This window comes from Felis catus, chromosome D4 (genome assembly GCF_018350175.1).
Source record: "Felis catus isolate Fca126 chromosome D4, F.catus_Fca126_mat1.0, whole genome shotgun sequence".
Classification (NCBI taxonomy): domain Eukaryota; kingdom Metazoa; phylum Chordata; class Mammalia; order Carnivora; family Felidae; genus Felis; species Felis catus.
The window spans coordinates 25,060,896-25,088,252 of record NC_058380.1 but is presented as its reverse complement, the minus strand read 5'-3'; the positions used below and the strand labels follow the sequence as shown (position 1 = coordinate 25,088,252).

At 38.4% G+C, this 27,357-nt stretch overlaps 1 protein-coding gene across 9 annotated transcripts in view; it reads left to right on the top strand.

The window, feature by feature from the left end:
• KIF27 (kinesin family member 27) overlaps positions 1-27,357 on the top strand; it is a 101,808-nt gene that overhangs the window by 31,525 nt on the left and 42,926 nt on the right. For all 9 annotated transcript variants that reach the window (XM_045043005.1, XM_045043004.1, XM_045043001.1 and 6 more), the window contains 6 exons: positions 6,351-6,557; positions 12,037-12,203; positions 14,088-14,191; positions 15,905-16,060; positions 20,065-20,270; positions 25,193-25,390. In XM_045043005.1, coding sequence (XP_044898940.1) covers positions 6,351-6,557; positions 12,037-12,203; positions 14,088-14,191; positions 15,905-16,060; positions 20,065-20,270; positions 25,193-25,390 — 1,038 coding nt within the window. The remainder of the gene's footprint in view (positions 1-6,350; positions 6,558-12,036; positions 12,204-14,087; positions 14,192-15,904; positions 16,061-20,064; positions 20,271-25,192; positions 25,391-27,357) is intronic.

Here is a 27,357-nt window from a genome sequence, read left to right as displayed (position 1 = left end):
GTTTTTTGGGTGTTGAGTTTGATAAGTTCTTTATAGATTTTGGATAGTAACGCTTTATCTGATATGTCGTTTGCAAATATCTTCTCCCATTCTGTCAGTTGCCTTTTAGTTTTGCTGATAAAAGTTTCATTTTTTTTTAAGTTTTAAATTCTAATCCCAGTGTAATTTACATACAGTGTTATATGGTGTACAATATAGTGATTCAACAATTCTATACATTACTCAGTGCTCATTATGGTAAGTGTACTCTTAATTCCCTTCACCTATTTCACCCATCTCCCCACCCACCACCCCTCTGGTAACCATCAGTTTGTCCTTTATAGCAAAGAGTGTTTCTTGGTTTGTCTTTCTCTTTTTAAAATTTCCTTTGCTTGTTTATTTCTTAAATTTCACATATGAGTGAAATAATATAATATTTGTATTTCTCTGACTTATGTCATTTGGCATTTATAGTCTCTGGATCCATTTTTGTCCTTGCAAAAGACAGGATTTCATTCTTTTTTATGGCTGAATAATATGCATATATATACACATCATATATATATGTGTATATATATGTGTAAATATGTGTGTAATATATGTGTAAATATATGTGTAAATGCCACATCTTCTTTATCCATTCATCTATTGGTGGACACTTAGGCTGGAAATTCCAAAGGAAATTCCATTTCTTGGCTATTGTAAATAATGCTGCTATCACTATCAACAATAGCCAAATTATACAAATACACACACACATACACACAGACACCATGGAATATTACTCAGCAGTCAGAATGAAATTTTGCCATTTGCAACAATGTGGATGGAACTAGAATGTATTATGCAAAGCAAAATAGTCAGAGAAAGGCAAATATCATATGATTTCACTCATATGTGGAATTTAAGAAACAAAACAAACAGGGGAAGGGAAGGAAAAATAAGATAAAAACAGAAAGGGAGTCAAACCGTAAGAGACTCTTAAATACAGAGAGCAAACTGAAGGTTGCTGATGGGGTGTTGGGTTGGGGGAATGGGCTAAATGGTTGATGGGCATTAAGGAGGGCACTTGTTGGCATAAGCACTGGGTGTTAGATGTAAGTGATGAATCACTAAGTTCTACACCTGAAGAAACTAACTTGCGTTTGAACAAAACAAACAAATAAATAACACATTAAAAAAATAATACTGCTGGGGCGCCTGGGTGGCGCAGTTGGTTGGGCGTCCGACTTCAGCCAGGTCATGATCTCGTGGTCTGTGAGTTCGAGCCCCGCATCAGGCTCTGGGCTGATGGCTCGGAGCCTGGAGCCTGTTTCCGATTCTCTGTCTCCCACTCTCTCTGCCCCTCCCCCGTTCATGCTCTGTCTCTCTCTGTCCCAAAAATAAATAAAAACGTGGAAAAAAAATAAAAAAAAATAATAATACTGCTATAAACATAAGGGTGTATGTATCCCTTTGAATTAATGTTTTTGTATTTTGGAGATAAATACTTAGTAGTGTGATTACTGGATCCTAGGGTAGTTTTATTTTTAATGTTTTGAGGAACCTCCATACTATTTTCCACAGTGGCTGCACCAGTTTACATTCCCACCATTAGTGTAAGAAGGTTCCTTTTTCTCCACATCTCCCTAACACCTGCTGTTTCTTGTGTTGTTGATTTTAGCCATTCTGACAGGTGTGAGGTGGTATCTCATTGTAGTTTTGATTTACATTTCCCTGATGATGAGAGATGTTGAGCAAATTTTCCTGTGTCTGTTGGCCATCTGGATGTCTTCTTTGAAGAAATGTCTGTTTGTGACTTCTGCACATTTTTAAATTGGATTATTTGTTTTTTGGGTTGTTGAGTTGTATCAGTTCTTTACATATTTTGGATACTAATCCTTTATCGAGTATATCATTTGCAAATATCTTCTCCCATCCAGTAGGTTTACCTTTTAGTTTCATCGATTATGTCCTTCACTGTACAGAACCTTTTTATTTTGATGTAGTCCCAATAGTTTATTTTTGCCTTTGTTTCCTTGCCCCAGGAGACATACCTAGTAAGAAGTTGCTAATGGCCAGTGTCAGAGAGATTACTGCTTATGCTCTCTTCAAAGATTTTTATGGCTTCCAGTCTCACATTTAAGCTTTCAGTCCATTTTTAATTTATTTTTGTGTATGAAAGAAAGAGGCCCAGGTTCATTCTTTTGCACGTAGCTCTCCAGTGTTCCTAACGCTATTTGTCAAAGAGACTGTCTTTTTCATGCATACTCTATCCTCCTTTGTTGAAGATTAATTGACCATATAATTGTGGCTTTTTTTCTGGGGTTTCTGTTCTGTTCTGTGGATCTATGTGTCCATTTTTGTGCCAGTACCATACTGTTTTAATTGCTACAGCTTTGTGATATAACTTGGGAATTGAGATGCCTCCAGTTTTATTTTTCTTTTTGAAGATTGCTCGGGCTATTCAAGGTCTTTTGTGGTCCCATAGAAATTGTAAGATTGTTTGTTCTAGTTCTTTGAAAAATCCTGTTGCTATCTTGATAGGGATTGCCTTCTATGTGTAGATTGCTTTGAGTAGTATAGACATTTTCACAGTATTCTTCCAATCCATAAGCATGGGGTGTCTTTCCATTTCTTTGTGTGTCTTCAATTACTTTCATCAATATTTTATAGTTTTCACCTATACAAGTCTTCCACCTCTTTGGTTAAGTTTCTTCCTAAATATTTTATTATTTTTGGTGCAGTCGTAAATGGGGTTATTTAATTTTCTTTCTGCTGCTTCATAATTAGTGTAGAGGAATGAAACAGATTTCTGAACTTTGATTTTATATCTTGTGACTACTGAATTCATTGATCAGTTCTAGCAGCTTTTTGGTGGAGTCTTTAGGATTTTCTATATATAGTGTCATGTCCTCTGCAAATAGAGTTTTACTTCTTCCTTACCAATTTGGATACCTTTTATTTCTTTTTGTTGTCTGATTGCTGTGGCTAGGACTTCCAGTACATAAAAGTGGTAAGAGTGAGGGGCACCTGGGTGGCTCAGTCAGTTAAGCATCCAACTCTTGGTTTCATCTCAGGTCACGATCTCACAGTTTATGAGATCAAGCCCCGCATCTGGCTCTGTGCTGATGGGAGCCTGCTTGACATTCTCTCTGTCCCCCCTCTCTCTACCTCTCTCTTTCTCCAAATAAATAAATATTTTTTTAAAAGTGGTGGGTGCCTGGGTGGCTCAGTTGATTGAGTGTCCAACTCTTGATTTCAGCTCAGGTTATGATCTCACAGTTTGTGAGTTCAAGCCTCACATCGGGCTCCATGCTGACAGTGCAGAGCCTGCTTGGGATTCTCTTTCTCCCTCTCTGTCTGCCCCTCTCTCCCTTGCTGTCTTCCTCTCATTCTCTCTCAAAATAAATAAATAAACTTAAAAAAATAGTGGTAAGAGTGGATATTCTTGTTTTGTTCCTAACCTTTGAGGAAAAGCTCTCAGTTTTTCCCATTGATGTTCTCTGTGGATTTTTCATATAAGTTCTTGATTATGTTTTGGTATGTTCCCTCTAAACCTACTTTGTTGAAGGTTTCTCTCATGAATGGATATTGTACTTTGTCAAATGCTTTTTCTGCATCTGTTCAAATGACCATTTGGTTTTTATCCTTTCTCTTATTGATGTGATATATCACATTGACTGTGAATATTGAATCACCCTTGCATCCCAGGAATAAATCACACTTGATTGTGCTGAAGGATTTTTTAAATGTATTGTTGGATTTGGTTTGCTCGTATTTTGTTGAGGATTTTTGCATCTATATTCATGAAGGATATTGGACTGTAGTTTTCTCTTTTTGTGGTGTCTTTATCTGATTTAGGATCAGGGTAATGCTGGGCCTCATAGAGTGAATTTGGAAGTTTTCCTTCCTCTTGTATTTTTTGGAATAGTTTGAGAAGAATTATTCTTTAAATGTTTGGTAGAATTCACCTGTGAAGCTGTCTGGTCCTGGACTTTTTGTTTCTTGGGAGTTTTTTGATTACTGATTCACTTTCATTGCTGGTAATCTTCCTAAATTCTTTAGAAGGATTCTTAGTTCATTGATTTTTAGCTTTTCTTCTTTTATAATATGTGCATTTAAGTTATAGATTTCCTCCTAAGTTTACCTGCTCAAAATATTTCCTTATATTTACTATGACTTTTATCTGACTCATGGGTAATAAGTTACTTTATATCCAACACATGGAGGATTTCTTTTTATGAGTTTTTGGCTTAATTGCATTGTGGTCCATATGATTTCAGTCCTTTGAATGTATTGAAACTTGCAGGGGCGCCTGGGTGGCTCAGTCGGTTGAACGTCTGACTTCAGCTCAGGTCACCATCTCGCACTCTGTGAGTTCGAGCCCTGCGTCGGGCTCTGGGCTGATAGCTCGGAGCCTGGAGCCTGCTTCCCGTTCTGTGTCTCCCTCTCTCTCTGCCTGCCCCCGTTCATGCTCTGTCTCTCTCTGTCTCAAAAATAAATAAACGTTAAAAAAAAAAAAAAAGAAACTTGCGTCATGGCTTAGCATAAGGCCAATTTTTGTAGGTATTACAGATGTACTGGAAAGGAATATGTATTCTGTAATTATTGGGTGGTGGTAATCTTGTTAATCATATCTATATTTTTATTCATTTTTGGGTCTTTTTGTTATATCAGTAATTTAGAGTGATGTTACAATCTTTTGCTACAATTTTGGATTTGTCTTCCTTTTCCATGAAGTACTAACAACTTTTTTTATTGTTTATTTATTTATCTTAGCACAAGCAAGGGAGGGTAGAGAGAGAGAGAGAGGGAGACAGAGAATCTGAAGCAGGCTCTGAGCTTTCAGCACAGAGCTGGCCGGAGGGCTTGAACTCACAAACTGTGAGATCAGACGCTTAACCAACTGAGCCATCCCGGCCCCCCAGTACTAACAGTTTTTGCATTATACATATTGAAGCTGTGTTATTAAGTACATAGAAATGATGACTGTTACATCATTCTGGTGAATTGACTTTTTTAATATTTTTTACCTCTTCCAGTGGCTTTTGCCTTAAAGTCTACTTAGGTATTCACATAGCTCTACCAGCTTTCTTTTGATTAACATTACCTGGTGTCTCTTTTCCACCTTATTTTTAATCTTCGTGGGTCTATTTTAGTTGTGTTTCTTGGAAGCAGCAAGTTAGATAATTTTACAATCCCCTGACATATTGTAATCTTTTAATTGGATTACTTAGTTCATTTCTGAAGTTAACATAATTCCTTTCATATTGTGGTTCTAATCCCACCATTGTGGTTTTTACTTATCCTAACTGCTCTGCGTTCCTTTTTCTCTCCTTATCTTCTTTTGGATTAATTGTGTTTTTTAAATTTTTCTATTTTTACTTCATTAGCTTAGGTGTTGTACTTTTACTCTTTTAGTTATTGGTGGTTACCCTAGAGAGTGTACCATGCACTCTTGATTTAATAAAGTCTAATATTATTGGTATTTTCACCCTTTCCCAGACAGTGTAAAAACTCCATATCACACCCCCTGCCTCAACTTCTATGCCATTGGCATATATTTTAATTATCTGAATATATGAATTTTTAATAAGGTTGCTTTCTTATAGCTTAGCATGAGCACTGTAAAACTTTAGGGTTTTTTTTTCCCTATTTAACAGTGTAGTATGTGTGAAGTATTAAGATGAATGACAGTTTCTTGTTTACATAATTTTGTGCTGATAAAACAGAGATTGATGTTAGAGCTTTCTGGATTGGGTATAGTTGACAAAGTTTCTCTAGAGGATACATAGAAAGCTAACACACACACACACACACACACACACACACACACACACACACACACACTCCTGACACAATTTGTTCAGCCTTTGCTTTCCAGTTCTTTTTCCTCCCAGGACTACCAGCTACCTATCTTTTATCTCTTTGTGCTTTAGGCTTTCTTTTGCCCTGAGTAAAGGCTTTCACTTCACTGCACCTGTTACCAGTTAGTCTCCTTTGCAGCCACCTCTGCCATTTGTAGTTCTTTCTCCCCTTTTCAACTTTCTTCTTTCCTGTTACTGCTTGGATTTCACTCAGGAAGGCCGAACATTTATAGAGATCAGCTAATCAGAATGCTTCAGGTTGGCAAACCAACCAATCAAAATGTATGGGGCATTTACTTTGAGTATTTAATTCTTCAGTCTCTCTTTGTCACTGCTTGCTATTCAAAAGTTTTTATCACTCGGAACCGTCTGGTGAACACCAGAAGGCTAGTCTGTGGAGCAGTGAGGTTTTATGGTTCTGTTAAGGTAGTCATGAGTTCGGGCAATGTACAATTTATTTTTAATCATTTCACACTTACTGGGGTTCTCTATTTTAAAAATGTTCATCTCTCTTTTACAAAGAATGAAAAAATAATAGAACAACAACTTCTTGTGGATCAACTGAGTGAAGAACTAGCAAGACTTAATCCGTCAATGACATCTTCAGCTACAGAAACTTGTGGAGACGGGCCAGACACCAGGACACCTGGAAAGAGGCCATGTACTGTACCGTTTGATACTCGTTTGGGGCATTATATTTATATCCCAGCCAGATCAGATTCCAGGAAGGTAATGTCTAAACATTGATTTCTTTCTGGTTTTAGTTTTGATACGTAAAAAATATGTATAATATCACAGGATATTTGTACAGTCTCAGCACCTTCTCTTTTTCGGTTTGGTTTCATGGACTTTTATGTGTATTCTTGCTTTCAGTCATGCTTATTTTTAACAAAAAAATGAATAAATAGGAGAATATATAGTTATTTGGAAGGAATAGTTGAAGGTGATGTCTGTATTCGCCAAGGAGAAAAAGCTATCCTTTGCCATCATATTTTCATATTTTCATGTTTTAGTCTGATATCTTCATTAATTTTTTTCTGTCTTTAACCACACCAAGTTGAGATGAGATTGGAGGGTGCTTAGTTTGATTTATTTGGTCTGTTTTATTATTTTCAAAATGATATTTATCTATTATCCGGTCTTGCCAAGCTGACATAATCAAGACTGTGTGGAGATCAGTATGAAGTTTCATTTTAATTTTTATTTATAAATATGTGTGTGGGTGGTAAATATATGTACACAGATTTCTCATGAAAAATCAAGGAATCTCTACTGGAATGGAAATCTCTAGTGGAGAAGACTAAGTAGCAGATTCATGAATTTTGGTGTCTATTTATTAATTTTATGACTGGAAAGGATCCGAAGGCCATGTGATGGTTACCATTAAAGGGGTAAGAAATATGGGAAGCATCATAGGCTTTGTAGTCAAGTAGGCTTGGCTGTGAACACAAGCTCTTTGTATAGTAGACCTGTATGTGTGCCTAAACCCATGTGGGCCCCCGGTTCCTTATCTGTCAGACTGGGGGAAACGTGGGTGTGTGTGGAGGATTTACATAAGATAGTGATGCTAAAACTGCCTGGTACACTGTGTCTTCAACACACGCCTGTGGGGTGCGTTACTGTGTCCCAGGCTCTGTGCTTCAGAGTAAGACAGGTGCTATCCTTACCTGTGTGGTTTTTAGCTCTGAGTGGTTGAGTTTTAAAATTTAAATCACTGTTCTCATTAATTTCAGTCTTCCTTTGTAGAGTTATTGACATTTTCTTTTTAAAAATTTTTTGTTAACATTTATTCAGTTTTGAGAGACAGAGAGCACGAGCGGGGGAGGGGCAGAGAGAGAGGGGAGACAGAATCTGAAGCAGGCTCCAGGCTCTGAGCTGTCAGCACAGAGCCTGACGCGGGGCTTGAAGTTACGAACTGTGAGATCATGACCTGAGTTGAAGTCAGCCGCTTAACCGACTGAGCCACCCGGGTGCCCCTGAGTTATTGATATTTTCTTTATGGGTGAATACACAGTAAATTTTCATAGAACATATGGGATGAAAGGTAAATTTTTGCAGGATTCAAATTTGATAACTATGATTTCAACTTAATAATTATATATCGTCTTCTGTATTTAAGAGATTTATTTATTAACTCTTGGCTAGTAATGTGAATAAATTTTCTATTTATTCTTTTATTTTTTATTAAAACAATTTTTTTTAATGTTTATTTACTTTTGAGAGACAGAGACAGAGCATGAGTGGGGAAGGGCAGAGAGAGAGGGAGACACAGAATCCGAAGCAGGCTCCATCCAGGCTCTTAGCTGTCAGACAGCGCAGAGCCTGATGCGGGACTTGAACTCACAAACCGTAAGGTCATGACCTGAGCTGAAGTCAGGCGCTTAACCAACTGAGTCACCCAGGCGCCCCTCTTTTATTTTTTTTAAAGAACATTTGTTTTCCCCTGATTACAAAAGTTGTACATATTTATTCCCTCTCAGTCTCTCTTTCTTCTTTTTACTAGACATTCACACACACGTACACTCTGTGAGGAGATAGAGCTCTGTGGGCTCTTGAGAAAAGTTAGACCCTTGTTCTTATTTCTCGTTGTTTGAATAGGCCTGAAACAGGCATGAGTGGAATAACGACTTCCGTGGTTATTGTTTCAAATTATCAAGTTATGAGTTTTGTTTTGTTTTTACAATTTTCCTTCTACCCCAAAAGATCTCTGCTAGCCATTAAAAGGAGGGGAAAAGAAAGAAGATGCAAAAGTCATATGATGGGCAGTTTTAAGAACTCTTGTTCCTACCATGTGTCCAAGAATCTAGGCCCCTTTTCTTGTTTGGGCTGGTTACTGCAGCAGACATGAGAAGGCAGGCTTGCGTGGGAAGACACATGGCATGCCAAGCCTTGTTGGTGTCCTGCTTGTTCTAAAAGTGAGGGGAAGTTTTCATATTGAATACCGAAATGAACTAAATTACTCCCAAGAGGACATCTGAAATACCATTTCATTTTCTCCTGGATTTCTATCTCCTTGGCAGAAATCTAGCTAATATTTTCTTTTTCTTTTTTTTTTTTTGAGTTTATTTATTTATTTTGAGAGAGAGAGAATATGAGTGTGGGGGGGGGGCAAAGAGAGAGGGGTAGGGAGAGAATCCCAAGCAGGCTGTCAGCACAGAGCCTGATGTGGGGCTCAAAGCCATGAACCATGAGCTCTTGACCTAAGCCTAAATCAAGAGTCCAGCTCAACTGACTAAGACACCCAGGCACCTTAAAAATATTTCTTAAATGCTTGTGTATACATATTGGAGGGAAAAGAGCAAAAAGATCTTATTTATTTTAAATGCATTATTTGTTATATTATGCATATACTCATATACTTTCATTACTGGCTTTTCTCACTTAATATATCATGAACATTTGAGAGTTATTAAATATTCTTTTATAACATATCATGATTTTTAATGGCTGAATAATATTTACCTTAACTATATATTAATATATTGAGATATATTATCTTAAATGTTTATTTAATATGTTTTATTATATTAAATAATATATTTTAAATAATATTTATCTTGTGTACTTTTTCCTATTATTGCACATTTGTTTTCAACTAGTTCTTAATCTGAAAAGTTAAACACCAAAATGGAATTATAGAACATATCTACTTATGCAGAATTCCTAAAGAAATTGGCCCTCACAACTAAGTAGTATATAGGTAAATGAAAGAAAAAGTTTTAGTATTATTTATCAAACTAATAGGAAAAAAGAGAAAAAACTCCTTTGTCTCAATAGATACCAAAGCTCATCAAATGAAATGTAAAGTTGAATCTTGATTTAAATCTAAAGAAAAAATATAACAGAGGTGTCTACTTTCTTAACATGGTAAATACGATATACTTGAGGCCAAGAGCCAGTATTATACCCACTCAGAGGGCACTTTGGAAAGAAAAAAATTAGAGGGGTCAGTCAATGCTTAGGTATAATACAATATCACAAATACTGATGAAAATCTGCCATGTTTCATTGATAGTAAGACTCACGTTGTTTTCACATTTTATCATCTTTGATGCCAGGGTATGTTTTATAATTGATGGCATGTCATAGTTTGACAGCTTTTTTTCTTTCTTGATGGGATAAAAATAATGGTGTCTCTTACAGTTGATGGCATTTTAGATTCGATGAAATCTGATATGGAGTGGAAATAAAAGCAATAGGTAACGAATACCACTTTTAGTACTTCATACAACTGTATGCTAAGAAAACCGACCAAGTATTCTTAAGGGATATATTTAAAAAATCTGGACTCTCCAGGACCAGGGAGAAGAAGTGCTAAGGGAATACTTCACTTAAAACTGCCAAAGATGTGGGGCACCAGGGTGGCTCAGTTGGTTAAGGGTCCTACTTCAGCTCAGGTCATGACCTCAGTTCGTGGGTTCAAGCCCCACGTCGAGCTCTGTGCTGACAGCTCAGAGCCTGGAGCCTGCTTCGGATTTTGTGCCCCTCCCTCACTCATGCTCTGTCTCTGTCTCTCAAAAATAAATAAATGTTAAAAAAAAGAAAAAAAACTGCCAAAGATGATTCCAGAGGCCCCAGGGCCCCGGCAGCCAATGCTTCAGCAGAGGTCATGTTATAAATAAGAGCCAAATATGGGTAGAAGAGTTGAACTCAGTAAGCTTTAAAATTCTCTCTAGCTTTATGGCTATATAATTCTAGGGAAGAAAATGGTTAGAATAAAATGTTGGCTTCTAGTGTATACACCTCAGTTAATCTGAATTATTAATCAGCTTATTTGAGTACTTACATTAGTGATTAGTACTGTTTGGGGTGTGGTTGAAAATGCTAAAGCGGGGAGCTATGGAATGCAGAAGCAACTAAAGGGAAGCAGGACTCAGTACTTAGGTGAGAAGGTGCCAGGTTTTATTGCATTGGGTGGAATGACTGTTAAGGAATTAATTTAGTAAATATTACTGATTATTGTAGAATGTATTTGGTATTCATTATTAGGCTGGCTCCTTTGGGGTTTTTTGTAGAAAAAAATTTTAAAAGCAGATTACAATTCTAGAGAACAATGTTTGACTTTGAACAGAAAGTATTATTTGGTCCTGAAATAATTCGCATTCCTCTGATGAAGAGAAACCTTGATGCCTGTTTGTTTTGGGGCAAAATGGACATGCGGGGTAATTGTGCTTGTTAGAGAAAAACTTACTGAGTTGGTTCTTCTGTAAATAATTCCCCTCCCCCCTCCCTCAAACCCCAGGATTGGGAGTCCACCTAGAAAACTTTACTCTGTGTCCATCATGGTACCAATGTGACCTTATTAGGTGGCCAACAACAGAGGCACAGGTATCAAGGAATCTTCCATATCAGGCGGGCTTTTCTGGGAGGGATTATGTGAGGGACCTCCATCACTTGAATCTTGATACTCTGTGATATACACATTCCACTATATGTCATAGTTTTAATAGCTTCTAATGAAATCTGTTCATAAATGGAATGTTTCCTCTAATATTTTATTTTCTGCCTTTTTTGAGAAATTACTCTGAGGTTTGGTTACAGAGAGGTGGTAAAAAAAGGAAATACTTGTAACAAAAACCAGAAGAAGAGTATAAAGGCAATTTCTATTTTCTGTTGTTGTTTTCCAAGGTCATTTTTTGAGAGCTGAAGGCGCATTGCCAGTAGAAGCATGTTATCATATGGAAAGCTCCTAGGCTAGCCCATGAAAATCTCTTTATCCATGATACATATTAACTATGTCACTTAGAGCGTTAAGTCAGCTATCCCTAACCGCCACCTGTAAAGTGTGAATACATGCATTTGGATTTCCTCCAGTGTAGTACAAATAGGTCATTGCCTCCTATCACACTGTGTCTGGGTTTCACTTTTGTTGGGAAGTACCCGTGCAATGCTTAAGAGCAGTGATGCTTTCACTCGTGCCTCTCTTTGGTTTCATTTTTGAATACTGTTTTCCATGAAGGTATAATTGAAGATAGCTTTCTAGAAAGAGGAAGAGCTGTGTAGGTTCTGAAGGAAGTATGTGTCTATGGGGTAAAACAGCATGGTGAAATTTACTTTGACTTTTTTTGGGAGAATGGATATTTTCGGTGATTGGCTATTTCCATGTAACTATCTAATAACCTCTTTAAAAATATTTTGAGTAATAGGATAAAAATAAACATAAAAAAATCACTTTTTTATGTTGTTGGGTGGGGTAATCACTTGTCAGGTCTACACAAGTCCTTCTGTGTACTCTCTGGATCGAGTAGTTGCCGGATTTCGAACACGAAGTCAGATGCTGCTGGGTCATATAGAAGAACAAGATGAAGTCCTCCACTGCCAATTTTCTGATGACAGTGATGAAGAATCAGAAGGCCAAGAGAAATCTGAAATTAGGTATGTTAAATATAGACTGATTTCATAAGCATAATATACGGTGCAATAAATATAGATAGATATAGGGGTTTTATTCATTAACATGTATCTTTACCATTTAATATAAGTTTTGCCTAAAGCACTGTCTACTGTGTCTAATGTGTTATGAAACCAGCATTTGAACACAAGTCATCAATCTTAAAATTGAAAATATTTTTGCATTTAGGGCTTTTATAGCTGTTGGATTTTAATTTTCAGAGAGAATGTGTTTGGATTTCCTGATTTTGCTGTCACAGTGGCAACAAACATGAATTTTCCCCTGAGTTCAGCCTGAGGGAGATATCCTTTTATTTTGAGGAATAATAGAAAAAACTTGTTTATGTAATTAATAATTTTTTAACATTGTGGTCAGTTCTGGGGAAACTAATTTGAGGGCATATTAGAAAACACTAACATGGCACAAAAACAGACACATAGACCAATGGAATAGAATAGAAACCCCAGAACTAGACCCACAAACGTATGGCCAACTCATCTTTGACAAAGCAGGAAAGAACATCCAATGGAAAAAAGACAGCCTCTTTAACAAATGGTGCTGGGAGAACTGGACAGCAACATGCAGAAGGTTGAAACTAGACCACTTTCTCACACTTTTCACAAAAATAAACTCAAAATGGATAAGGACCTAAATGTGAGACAGGAAACCATCAAAACCTTAGAGGAGAAAGCAGGAAAAGACCTCTCTGACCTCAGCCGTAGCAATCTCTTACTCGACACATCCCCAAAGGCAAGGGAATTAAAAGCAAAAGTGAATTACTGGGACCTTATGAAGATAAAAAGCTTCTGCACAGCAAAGGAAACAACCAACAAAACTAAAAGGCAACCAACGGAATGGGAAAAGATATTCGCAAATGACATATCGGACAAAGGGCTAGTATCCAAAATCTATAAAGAGCTCACCAAACTCCACACCCGGAAAACAAATAACCCAGTGAAGAAATGGGCAGAAAACATGAATAGACACTTCTCTAAAGAAGACATCCAGATGGCCAACAGGCACATGAGAAGATGTTCAGCGTCGCTCCTTATCAGGGAAATACAAATCAAAACCACACTCAGGTATCACCTCACGCCAGTCAGAGTGGCCAAAATGAACAAATCAGGAGACTATAGATGCTGGAGAGGATGTGGAGAAACGGGAACCCTCTTGCACTGTTGGTGGGAATGCAAATTGGTGCAGCCGCTCTGGAAAGCAGTGTGGAGGTTCCTCAGAAAATTAAAAATAGACCTACCCTATGACCCAGCAATAGCACTGCTAGGAATTTATCCAAGGGATACAGGAGTACTGATGCATAGGGCCACTTGTACCCCAATTTTCATAGCAGCACTCTCAACAATAGCCAAATTATGGAAAGAGCCTAAATGTCCATCAACTGATGAATGGATAAAGAAATTGTGGTTTATATACACAATGGAATAATACGTGGCAATGAGAAAAAATGAAATATGGCCTGTTGTAGCAACGTGGATGGAACTGGAGAGTGTGATGCTAAGTGAAATAAGCCATACAGAGAAAGACAGATACCATATGGTTTCACTCTTATGTGGATCCTGAGAAACTTAACAGGAACCCATGGGGGAGGGGAAGGAAAAAAAAAAAAAAAGGTTAGAGTGGGAGAGAGCCAAAGCATAAGAGACTCTTAAAAACTGAGAACAAACTGAGGGTTGATGGGGGGTGGGAGGAAGGAGAGGGTGGGTGATGGGTATTGAGGAGGGCACCTTTTGGGATGAGCACTGGGTGTTGTATGGAAACCAATCTGTCAATAAATATCATATATAAAAAAAAAAAAAAAAAGAAAACACTAACAGACAAGTTACCTTTGATCCTGATTTTTTTGTTTTTAGACGTAGAAGTCGCTCGTGGATTCAGAAGCGAAGTTCTGTTTGTTCTCTTGTTGAATTGAATGATATTCAGGATCAAACACAAAAGTCAAGTTTGGGGAATGAAGGTACACAGACTTTCTCAAGTAATTTAGATCTAATGTTTATGACACTTCTCTTTTTCTTTAGTCAATAATTTAATTCTCAAAGATGGGAACTTGGTAGGAGAACTTCCTTTTTGTTCTCTGTTCTCCCTCCAAGTTTTCACTTGCTACTCCTTAATTAAAAAAAAAAAAAAAAAAAGTCCCCAGTTAATTCTGGCTAGAGTTATAGGATAAATGTCTCAGAATGGGGATTTTTGTACCCAAACTTGAGTTGATATTCACATTGTTCATTGATGACAGTAAAATACATTAAAAATTTTTTTAAATAATTTATTTAGGGTTATTTATTTATTTTGAGAAAGAGTGTGTGTGAGCAGGGGAGGGGCAGAGAGAGGGAGAGAGAGAATCTCAAGGAGGTTCTGCATTGTCAGCACAGTGCCCGATTCAGGGCTTGAACTCAAGGACCACAAGATCATGACCTGAGCCGAAGTCAGACACTTATCTGACTGAGCCACCCAGGTGCCCCTAAAATACATTTTAAATAATGTACCAGGTATCTGCTGCTTCCCTGGCACACCTGCCTTCCAGTAGTGATATATGTGACCTTAGAGCCAACTTAGTCTGCTGAGCGCTCATAATGTTGTACTACACAGCTGATGAGAATCTGTATGCATCAAATAAGCATAAAAAATGTTTGTGTTGCCAAAACTATGTTGTAGTAGGAGATTTTTAACTCATTTCTCTTGGCCTATGAGTGGTCAGACACACACACAGAAAAGAGCATAGCAAATATAAATAACACAATAGATATGTCCACTATGAAAATAGAGAGCATTTTATCTTTTAAAGAGCCTATGCCTGTTCTATTAACAAAGCATTGACTTTATGTCACAAATAAAACTGAAATAAATTTAAAAATGTATAAATAGGGGCGCCTGGGTGGCTCAGTCGGTTGAGCATCCGACTTCGGCTCAGGTCATGATCTCACGGTCCGTGAGTTCGAGCCCCGCATCGGGCTCTGTGCTGACCGCTCAGAGCCTGGAGCCTGTTTCGGATTCTGTGTCTCCCTCTCTGTCTGACCCTCCCCCATTCATGCTCTGTCTCTCTCTGTCTCAAAAATAAATAAACGTTAAAAAAAATGTATAAATAGTATAGAGAAGTGCTACTCAAGTAGCCATCCTTGAGCTGTTTGTTACTGGTCTACAGCCAGGTAAGAAACTCACGCCGGAATGTAAATCAGTGCACTAGCTTCTTCACCGAGGGAGTCTTGCTGTGGGGGAAAAAAGTCCGCTGAATTAAAACAGTGACATAGTTGACTTATGTTCCAGTAACCAACAGTGCTGGACTACACCTTGGGTAGCGTGGTGCAGACAGACGACATTCTCTGATGACCATTAAAGTAGAAGTTAGTGGGAAAAAATTTCAACTCTCTGTCCACTTGGAGATTTTATACCTTTCTTAAATAACTCAGGTTAAAGGAAAACTCAAATCACATACCTAAGGACAATGATGACCTATGTATCAGAACCTACAGGATGTGACTAAAACTTGCTGTCAGCTAGAAAATGAAAGTCCCAATTGCCATGTATTTTTTCCTTTCTTTCTTTCCCTTTATGTTTGTCTCTTCCCTCTGCTACCTCTAGACTGCTTCTTTCTGCTTTTATTTAACTCCACTTCTGTGGAAAATTCTATGGGCAGGAAGTTTTATTTCTCAGTTTTGCTTCTTTTTCTTTAAAGATTTAAAGATTGAATGTCTCCAGGAGAGTCAAGAGTTGAATTTGCAAAAATTAAGGAATTCAGAACTCATACTTACTGAAGCCAAACAGAAAATGAGAGAACTTACAATTAACATCAAGATGAAGGAAGATCTAATTAAAGAATTAATAAAAACAGGTAATAATGTCCTGTGACCCAGCTTATATAAGAAAGGTGTCTAAAATTGCTTTTTTTTTTTTTTTAATTTTTAACGTTTATTTATTTTTGAGACAGAGACAGAGCATGAATGGGGGAGGGTCAGAGAGAGAGGAAGACACAGAATCTGAAGCAGGCTCCAGGCTCTGAGCTGTCAGCACACAGCCCAACGCGGGGCTTGAACTCACAGACCGCGAGATCATGACCTGAGCCGAAGTCGGATGCTTAGCTGACTGAGCCACCCAGGCGCCCCTAAAGTTGCTTCTGATGTTGCAACATTTACTTTAGTTTTTGACACTGAGGACTATCCACTGTAGCTTAGAATTTGGTATAACAAGGTGTGTTTCATAGCCAGTAGGTGGAGGTTAGTTACCAGAAGAACGTGGTTACATTGGGATTTCATCTGCGAATTGAGAGAATTCTGTGGACTTTGTATCGTGTTGCAAGTCTATGGGCATTTAATGTTTTTTGCCACTTTTTAAGAAACATTATACTAGGTACCTGGGAATATGTCTAAGATGTTTTCTAACCCACTTTAATACTTATTTTAAATTATTAGTCCTCATTCTCTTGGATAGTTCATTTTTAATGTTATTTATAAACTTTATATTAAAAAAAATTTTTTTAACTTTTATTTCTGAGAGACAGAGGCAAAACACGAGCAGGGGAGGGGCGGAGAGAGGGAGGTACAGAATCTGAAGCAGGCTCCAAGCTCTGAGCTTTCAGCACAGAGCCCGACATGGGGCCCACAAACCATGAGATAGATCATGACCTGAGCCGAAGTCGGACGCTTAACCAACTGAGCCACCCAGGCGCCCCTAAACTTTATATTTTAAATGTAGATAATTTTTATTTCTCTCAGGATGTAAGGATGTATTCTTGAGAGCTATTCTCTCAGTGAGCCAAGCTTTTAGCCCTTCCCCTTAGTCTCAGATTCTGCCTGGTTGGGCATATGTCCCACATCTTCCCCTCACCCTTAGCTACGTTATCAGGCTTGCCTAGGAAAGCACATCTCAGGCTTCCCCCCCCCCCCAATAGACTCAAAGTGTGAGCTTTGACTGCTTTGAAATTCAGTAAGGAATTGAAGGGATAAGAGTTTTTTCTCAGTTCCAATGAACATTGGTCCCATTTAAAGGAACTGAAGGAAATATCTTCCTTTTCCTTAAGCCAAGGCGGTAATTACCCTCAGATTACATGAATTATGGTGGCTCCTAGGGCAACTTGCCTTCCCACTTCCCTCCTCTTTCTGATGAGCTTGTTTTCTGTCTGGCTGGTGTCTCTCATCCTCCACTCCATAACTGCTGTGCCAAAGTGTTTTCCTTCCTCAGTCCTAGTGACAAATGTGCTATATACCGTTCCAGGCCTAGGTGTCCCAGATGGGTTTTTTGTTTTTTTATTTTTTATTTTGTTTAATGTTTATTTATTTTCAAGAGAGAGAGAGAGCGAGTGAGCAGGGGAGGGGCAGAGAGAGAGGGAGACACAGAATCCAAAACAGGATCCAGGCTCTGAGCTGTCGGCACAGAGCCCGACACGGGGCTTGAACTCAGGAACAGCAAGATGATGACCTGAGCCAAAATCTGACGCTTAATCGACTGAGCCACCCAGACGGGGTCCCAGATGTTTAATTGAGCTTGACTATGTTCCTTCCTCATAGGCAGGATCAATGCCAGTGCATCTCTCGTAGGAATGTCTAGGAACTGATTTAGGATTAAAAAAATTTTTTTTTCATGTTTGTTTATTTTTGAGAGAGAGAGGAAGAGAGAGCATGAGCAGGAGAGAGAGGGAGACACAGAATCTGAAGCAGGCTGCAGACTCTGAGCTATCAGCACAGAGCCCCACGCGGGGCTCAAACTCACAAACCATGAGATCCTGACCTGAGCCGAAGTCAGACACTCAACCCACTGAGCCTCCCAGGCGCCCCTGATTTAGGGGTTTAAATAGCTTCTCCATCAGGGTACTGCCTGTGAAAGTTAAGGATATGTACCTTCTGGAATAAATGATTTTTAGATAGGTCACACCATCATGAGATCTCTCACTAAACGAGCACGCTCTTGTAGCCCAGTATGTTCATCCCGGTTGCCTCAAAATAGAGGCTACCTGAATGTACACAGAGAAGGTCCTCTTCTTACTTATGAGAACCAAGGGCAATTTGGAGCTGTCCTTAGGGATGGTGACGAGAAAAAGGGTCAACGTGTGCTTGCTTTTCAAATCCTCCTCACCGAAGACTTCCCCCCAGTAGCAACTATTTCAGCCAACAATAAGTGACAACTATACTGTATTTCATCAATTCTAATCACATTCTTTCACATTTGAATGTCTCTGAAATCAGGATGCACCGTTACCATCAGTGGCATCCTGGCATTTTGCCATGTAACTGGTATAATGGGCACTGTACCTTTTTTCTCGGTGACTCATAAAATATTGGTGTGTTGAGCAATATATGGGGTCTTTAATTAAAATATAGTAGTCATGTGCATTTTAATGTTAGTCAAATAATCAGAGAGTTACAGAGACAGAAGAAAACTCATAGTGCATTTAGTTCAGTAACTCCTTTTTACTAATAAAAATTAGAGATTTTCAGTGTAGTAGAACAGACTGGCCCTGATAATTATGCATCCCATGAGCTTTGGACTCAGTTTTCCATTGCCATGGGTTTGCTAGTCTAGTTCAAGGATAAGTTGACTACTCAGAAGAGATTAAAACCAAATTTTGAGGGCCTAGTAGCTTAGAATGAAGAGAGATACAGAAATATCTATATTCTTTTTCCTCTCTGTTCCAAGTATAAAAAAAGCATTGAAAAAGAATTCATCTTTAACAAGTTTAGTTGAGTGGAAAAGGAGGGGGCCAGCTCTAGAATGAAAGTTTCATAACAGATGTAACAATCAAATGTATTGTGGGCCTTTTTGGATGGCGATTAAAATAAACCACTTGTAAAAGACATTTTGAGACAATTGTGGAAGTCTGAATAGATTCAGGTAGGGATTAATATTGTTAGGTGTGAAAGAAGTTTTGGCTATGTCCGTGTTTGATATAGATGTATTGAAGTGTGTATAGGTAAGATGACATCTTTTTTTTTTTTTTAATGTTTATTTTTGAGAGAGGCAGAGCATGTGTGGGGGAGGGGCAGAGAGAGAGGGAGACACAGAATCTGAAGCAGACTCCAGGCCCTGAGCTGTCAGCACAGAGCCCAATGTGTGGGGCTCAAACCCACAAACCATGAGATCATGACCTGAGCCACCGAGGCGCCCCTGGCTTTTTTTTTTGAGAGAGAGAGAGCATGTGTATGAGTGGGAGAGGGGCAGTGAGAGAGGACAGAGGATCCAAAGTGGGCACCGTGCTGATAGCAGCGAGCCCGATGTGGAGCTTGAACTCATGAACCGTGAGATCATGACTTGAGCCGAGGTTGGACGTTTAACTGACTGAGCCACTTAGGCGCCCCTGCTTTATAATTCTAAAGCAAATAAAAACAGAAGAAAGACATAGATAAAGCAACTATGGCAAAATCTTAATAACTCTTGAATCTCAGTGATGGGGGGTTCATCATTCATCATATTAGTTTTCTACTTTTGATATGTTGGAAATTTTTCATACCAGGAAAAAAAAGATTTAAAGGTAGCAAGAAACCAAAGTGTAGTTAGCAAAAAGCCAGAGTCACCCCAAATATTTTCTTACCTGGAGTTTGATGCCCGCAAAGCTACACTGCAAATTCAGAAAATCAGAAATGTCACACACACACAAAGATGAACCTGTGACGGAATGGCACCAGACAGGAACAGCCATTGAGCAACTAATTATTAAGAGGCCAGGTGGCAAGTTGTGTTTGATGGAGATGGGTGGGGACAGCTGGATACGTAATGCTCTGCCTTAAATAGATATACTGCCCAGCAGGATTTTGAAGAATAGAGCATTTTAAAGATTTTGCTATTTTACTTGGCTGTTTTGTTTTTTTTTTAACATGCTTTCTAATTGTTATCACTGTGGTGAAGGTAACCATGCCAAGTCTGTAAGCAAACAGTATTCTCTGAAAGTAACAAAACTTGAGCACGAAGCAGAACAGGCGAAAGTGGAATTAACTGAAACAGAGAAGCAGCTGCAGGAACTAGAAAACAAAGATCTTTCTGATATCGCCCTGAAGGTAAAATTACAGAAGGAGTTCCGCAAAAAGATGGACGCCGCAAAGCTAAGAGTCCAGGTAATTTAAAAAATGTGATCGAGCAAACTTCCTTAGGAGTTTACTGCTTGTGTACCTGGTTGGGAAAGAAGTAGGATTCAATTTTTCCCAGCAGGAGGAACTGGATGGCAGCTTTTCTTTTCCGGTGTGCTGGCAGACTTGCCTGCTTTCTATCTGGGTACTACACCCTTTGTTTGAAAAGTGTATTATTTTAAACTTTTTGTCAAAAACCATGGTAAGTTGTGTTCTTTTCTGAAGGACAAAAGATTGATGATTAAGGAATATATATAAAACATCTGGGATGTATATGGCATTTTGTAGACGTGCCACAAATGCTAATTATTTCAGATAGTTTTCTGAAACCATAACTGATTGCTTTACGAAAGGTTAGTAATTGACTCCTACATCTCATCCTTGATTTCCTAATGCCAGATTTAGTTATTGCCTCAGAAGTGGCCACCGTTAAAAGTTGTATTCTATGAGAAATATTCCATTACAGAAAGATTTTGTGTATAATGAAGCCGTCTTCAGATGCTTTTGGGATGACCAGAGTGCTTTGTTAGTCTGATTATAATGAATCTGCTAGAATGTTGTCTCCATTTTTTTTCATTCATAATCTATTTACTTTAATGTTGTTTCCACTGTAGGTAGAATGGAATTGTCATTCACCTATTCAGAGCATTATTTATTTATTTTTGAAACTGTGCCACAATTGTTCTCTCAACAAGGGCCGTGTTCATTGCATATGAACAGACCAAAAACCAAATCCCTCCTCCTAGGGTTTTATGGTTTTTAAAAAAATTTTTGGTTTTGTTTTGAGAGAGAGCATGAGCGGGGGGAGAGGGGCAGAGGGAGAGAGAAAGAGAGAATTTTAGGCAGGCTCCACACTTAGTGCAGAGCCTGACACAGAGGCTTGGTCCTATGACTCTGGGATGATGACCTGAGCTGAAATCAAGAGTCTGCCACTCAACTGACTGAGCCCCCTAGGAACCCCCCTTCTAGGGTTTTTATTTTATTTTATTTTATTTTATTTATTTATTTTTAAATTTTTTTTTTTTTAACGTTTATTTATTTTTGAGACAGAGAGAGACAGAGCATGAACGGGGGAGGGTCAGAGAGAGGGAGACACAGAATCTGAAACAGGCTCCAGGCTCTGAGCTGTCAGCACAGAGCCCGACGCGGGGCTCGAACTCATGGACCGCGAAATCATGACCTGAGCCGAAGTCGGTCGCTTAACCAACTGAGCCACCCAGGCGCCCCCCTTCTAGGGTTTTTAATGCCACCTCCAACATCTGGCCATCCCCACTAAAATGTTTAGCTAAGTAGCCTCTCAACACAAAGTTAAAATAGTATGACTTAACGTGTGAACTACTTAGAGGAGGGCTACTTTCCTTCACCTTACTTGTTTTCAGAATACATATTTCCATTTAGCAGTTCACCTCAGAGAGTCTTGGGATCTGTTCTTTTTCACTTCTTGACCCTTAAAATTAAGGCTGCAATGTCTAACAAAATACTCCTTTTAACAAAATATTAGTAGAACAAAACAGTTAAGATTTTTCCTCTGTGTTTATTATGAAATTTTACTTATAATTTCATAGTTTTATATCCAAGCTTCAGTTCTGACTGTAATTCTTATACTCAATAATAGCCAGAATGATTGGTTTCAAAAGGGGTAGTTTATCATATACATGTATGGTTTAAGCCTTGTTTGTGGATTTAGCAAAGATTATATGTTCAGTTTCACACAGCTAAAATGATTGAATTAAAAGATTAAGTGAAAGGTTAGAGAGTGCAAGTAGGGGAGAAGAGAAGGGAAAGGGCGGGGAGAGATTGAGAGAGAGAGAGATTGAGAGAGAGAGAGAGAGAGAGAGAGAGAGAGAGAGAGAGACAGAATCCCAAGCAGACTCTGCGTTGTCAGCACAGAGCCTGATTCAGGGCTCAATCCCACAAACCATGAGATCATGACCTGAGCCGAAATCAAGAGCACTTAACCGACTGAGCCACTCAGATGCCTCTAAGTGAAAGGCTATTAATAGGGTTTGAGAATTATCATTTTTTTTGTTTTCCATGTTTCTTGTTGCATATTCTTTTCTGCTAAGAGGACTGATAAGGAAAGGAAAGAAGACACAGAACACAGTTAAGCTCAAAAGAAATATCCCATATAGCCGAGGACTGAAACGGGATTCCCATGTAGTTTTAGAAATGTCTGGGTGTCATGTACACCCAGTGTCATGACTGGGTGTCATGTACACCCAGTGGGGATGGGGACGATAAAGATGATGAGGATGGTGGTGGGGCTGGGAGGAGGATGATAGTTACCAGCTTCTAAGTGTCTACATACCAGATGTTTCACAAGTATTATTTAATCATTATTTAACCCTTTAGAATGAATATTTTTACCCTGTTTTACAAATGAGGAAACTAAGTTGTAAAAAGGTAGAATAGCTCAAGAATCTCATAGTGGAGGTGACAGTAACAGTTTTCAGTATGCTAACATCTCATGCCATTTTTATTTAATTAATTATTATTATTTTTAATGTTTATTTATTTTGAGAGAGAGAAAGAGCACAGGCAGGGGAGGAGTAGAGCGAGAGGGAAAGAGAGAATCCCAAGCAGGCCCCATGCTGTCAGAGTAGAGCCCAATGTGGGGCTCGATGTCACGAACCGTGAGACCATGACCTGAACCAAAATCAAAAGTCAGATGCTTAACCAACGGCCACCCAAGCACCCCTCATACCATTTTTAAATGTTGAAATACTAGTGTTTTTATTAGTATTATAAAGTTATTTCAGTTTTTAAAACTTAAATTGTTTTAATTTAAAAAATCTAAAATCTGGTTTTTTAAAATTTTTATTTATTTATTTTGAGAGAAAGAGAGGGGCAGAGAGAGTGAGAGAGAGAATCCCCATGCTGTCAGCACAGAGCCCGACACAGGGCTTGGTGTCATAAACCGTGAAATCATGACCTGAGCTGAAATCAAGAGTCATATGCTTCACTGACTGAGCCACCCAGGTGCCCCTAAAATCTGTATTCTTATGTCAAGATATATACAGAGACCTATATGATGCATTAATTCTTTAATACTAATAGCATTAAAGGTGCACTTTTGAGCATGTGTGGAATAAATACAAAAGATGACAGCAACCTATCTTACTTTTAAATAAGATTATCAGGGGCGCCTGGGTGGTGCAGTCGGTTAAGCGTCCGACTTCAGCCAGGTCACGATCTCGCGGTCCGTGAGTTCAAGCCCCGCGTCAGGCTCTGGGCTGATGGCTCGGAGCCTGGAGCCTGTTTCCGATTCTGTGTCTCCCTCTCTCTCTGCCCCTCCCCCATTCATGCTCTGTGCCTCTCTGTCCCCAAAATAAATAAACGTTGAAAAAAAAAATTAAAAAAAATAAATAAGATTATCAGTACCTATACCTTCAGTATTATGTGGAAAGACCCCAAACTGCTAATATTATCATTTTTGCTGCAGTATTGCAATTACTATCAAAAGTAAGTGTGGCAAAGCCACTGTCCAGATTTAGGGATAGGAAACTACAGAGTCCTGTGGTCTCCAAGCTGGTGGGACTCAAAGTAGTTTGTCTGCAGATTGTTTTTGGAGGATAGCTCCCTTCATAAAGGAGTCTTAATGTATGGGGCGCCTGGGTGGCTCCATCGGTTAAGCATCCGACTTTGGCTCAGGTCGTGATCTCACAGCTCGTGAGTTTGGGCCCACGTCAGGGTCCGTGCTGACAGCTTGGAGCCTGGAGCCTGCTTTGAATTCTGTGTCTCCCTCTCTCTCTGCTCTTTTCTGACTCTCTCTCTCTCTCTCTCTCTCTCAAAAATAAATAAACATTAAAAAAATTTTTTTAATAATAAATGTTATGTATTTGGAAAAAAAAAAGGCTTGACGTAAACAACGTCAGCTGAATCCGATAGCATGCTTAGTGGTGCAGGCTAACAACGAGTGTGGGACTAGTACTGGTTCACAGACTACAGTTTTCAGTAGCGCTGTAAGTTACAGTGCCTCTGTGAATACCTAGTTGAGTTTAAACAAAATATGTTTTTGCCGACAACTTACTGCCAAAATAAAGGAAACAATTAATTGTAGTTTGCATAATTTACAAATGACCTCACTTTAACTTTTTTATGTAACGTAACACGTACTTAGTGCAATGCTATGACACATAATACACGTTTAATATGTTTGCTCAGGAGTAAATTGGAACACTGATATTTTATATTAGTATAAACTCTTAGTAAATGTTCAACATTTTTTATGCTATTCAATTATATTTGAGCTAGATGAGGAGAAGCTTTATTTCAAATAATTAAACTGGTAATTATAACAGTTGGTCAGGGAAAACGGTATCTGTACTGATCATCTTAACTCCAGGATTAATTATTTAGGCTATAGCTGGTTATAAAAGAAGAGCACAGTGGACTACTTTGCAATCACATAAAAAAACAGATCTCTGTGAGATGATCTCTAAGATAAGTGGAAAAAAAGGAAGGTGAAAATCAGTCTGTTTAGAATATATCTGAATTCATTTGCATGCATATAAATTATTTCTGAAAGAATATTTAAGAAATTGGTAATTTTGTGTCGGGAGCAGGACAGTAGATTTTGGGTCAGAGATAAGTCTTTAAATATATAGTTCAGTTTTATATTCTTTTAATTTTTATCATTTTTAAACTAAAACGCAGTAAAAAAGCAGAGACATCAAATTTGTTCTGTTTGGCTGTCTGTATCAGGGAGTCTCATCATTCTCTGTATCTGGTGAAAATTATGATGGTGGCCCAATTGTAAAAGTAGACATGTGGAAAACAATTATGAACCTATCAAAAGTAACAAAAATCTAGGCAAATGCGTACCTTCGCCATAGAATGAAAAGTTTAAGTTTACTTGAGGTCTGTGGGAGATTCAGCTTTTCATTTTGAAATATTCCATATGCTCACAGGTCTTACAGAAGAAGCAACAAAATAGTAAGAAATTGGCATCATTGTCAATCCAAAATGAGAAACGTGCTAATGAACTAGAGCAGAATGTAGATCACATGAAATATCAAAAGGTACAGCTGCAAAAGAGACTTCGAGAAGAAAATGAAAAAAGGAAGCAACTGGATGCAGAAATTCAGCGGGATCAACAAAAAATCAAAGTAATATTGTCATACTTTCCTGCAAGCATAAGTATGAAATGTTAAATGGCTCAGGGCTGATGAAGCCACTTGGCTTCTGAGGTTTCTGACCTTGCCCTTTCCTTGGCTGCTGTCCTCATTCACTTAATGCTTGGTTCATTTACATAGTAAAACCTATTTATTGAATTCTGAGTACTGTCTTGAAGGCTTTCACTTCATAGAAGAAGGTAGGTACAGTGATAACAGTTTCTCTGACTAGGACCTTTACTTTTCTTGAGGCTGTCAAAAACATAAAGCTGACTTTCTAAAAAAATACCTGACATTTGATAGGATTTCCCATTTCCAAAGTGCTTGGCCTCCATGTGACATCATGGGAAAAAGCACAAGGTAAAATAGTACCATTTCATTCATAATGAACAGAAGAGTGATCAGACCTGTATGCCCAGCAGTTCTATAGAATGGATTGGGCTGTGGAGGAACTAATGGTGTCAGCCTGGGCTCTGGGGCCAGGCCAGCATGGGTTCAAATCCCAGCCTTCTCGGTTCCTGGCTGGATTATTTATTGAGAAAATCACTTACCCTCTCTGAGTCTGTTTATACTTATCAAAAATGGCCTCAATCATATTTACCTCACAGGACTTTTTTGAAAAAGAGGAGGAGGATCATGATCCTAGCAACAGCAATAACAAATACTCATCTAGCATTAGGTACCGGGCTCTTTTCTATTGAAATGTTAAGCTGAACCCAAGACTTGGAACATAATTTAAGCCAAGTTACTGATTCTTTTTTTTTAACAGCTGTACTGAGATATACTTCACATACCATACAATTCACCCATGTAAAATAAACAATTCAGTGGGTTTGGGCATATTACATTATTAATTTTTTTAAGGTTTGGCAAAATAGACATGAAATTTATTATTTTAATCAAGTTAAGTGTACAGTTAGTTCCATGACACTGATTACATTCATAATGTTGTATAACTGAGACCACTAGCTGTTTTCAAAACTTTTCGCCTCTTTCCCCCAGTGCCCTGGTAACCTCTCATCTGCTTCTGTCTCTCTAAATTGCCTGTTCTAGCTATTTCATAAAAATGGAATCATACAAGATTTAGCCTGTGTCTAGCTTATTTCACTTTTCATAATGTTTTCAAGGTTCGTCCGTGTTGTAGCATGTATCAGAACTTCATTATTTTTTGTGGCCGAGTACTATTCTGTTTTGTAGACATACCACATTTTGTCCATCCGTTCATCTGTTGGTAGACACTTGAGTTGCTTCCACCTGTTGGCTACTGTGAATCATACTGTGGTAAAAATCGACCTGTAAGTTAACTGTTTAAGTTCGAGGAGTGGAATTGCTGGGTCATATGATAATTCCATGTTTCATTTTTTCAGGAACCACCATTTTCAATAGTGACAACACCATTTTCCATTTCCACCAGCAATGTGTGAGGGTTTTAATTTCTCTGTATCTTTGCCAACATGTGTTATTTTCTGTTTCTTTTTTATTATAGCTATCCAAGTGTGAGGGAAGTGGTATCTCATTGTAGTTTTGATTTGCATTTCCCTAATGACTAATGATGTTGAGCATCTTTTCATGTTCTTATTGGCCATTTGTATAACTTGTGTGGAGAAATGTCTATTCAAGTTCTTTGTCTACTTTAAAAAAATTTTTTTTAATGTTTACTTATTTTTTGAGAATGACAGAGTGTGAACAGGGGAGGGGCAGAGAGAGGGGGAAACACAGAATCCGAAGCAGGCTTCAGGCTCTGAGCTGTCAGCATAGAGCCCGACGCGGGCCCGACGCAGGGGTTGAACTCACAGACCATGAGATCATGACCTGAGCTGAAGTCGGCCACACAGCCGACTGAGCCATTCAGACGCCCCATTCTTTGTCTACTTTTTATTTTATTTTATTTTATTTTTTTAATTTTTTTTAACGTTTATTTATTTTTGAGACAGAGAGAGACACAGCATGAACGGGGGAGG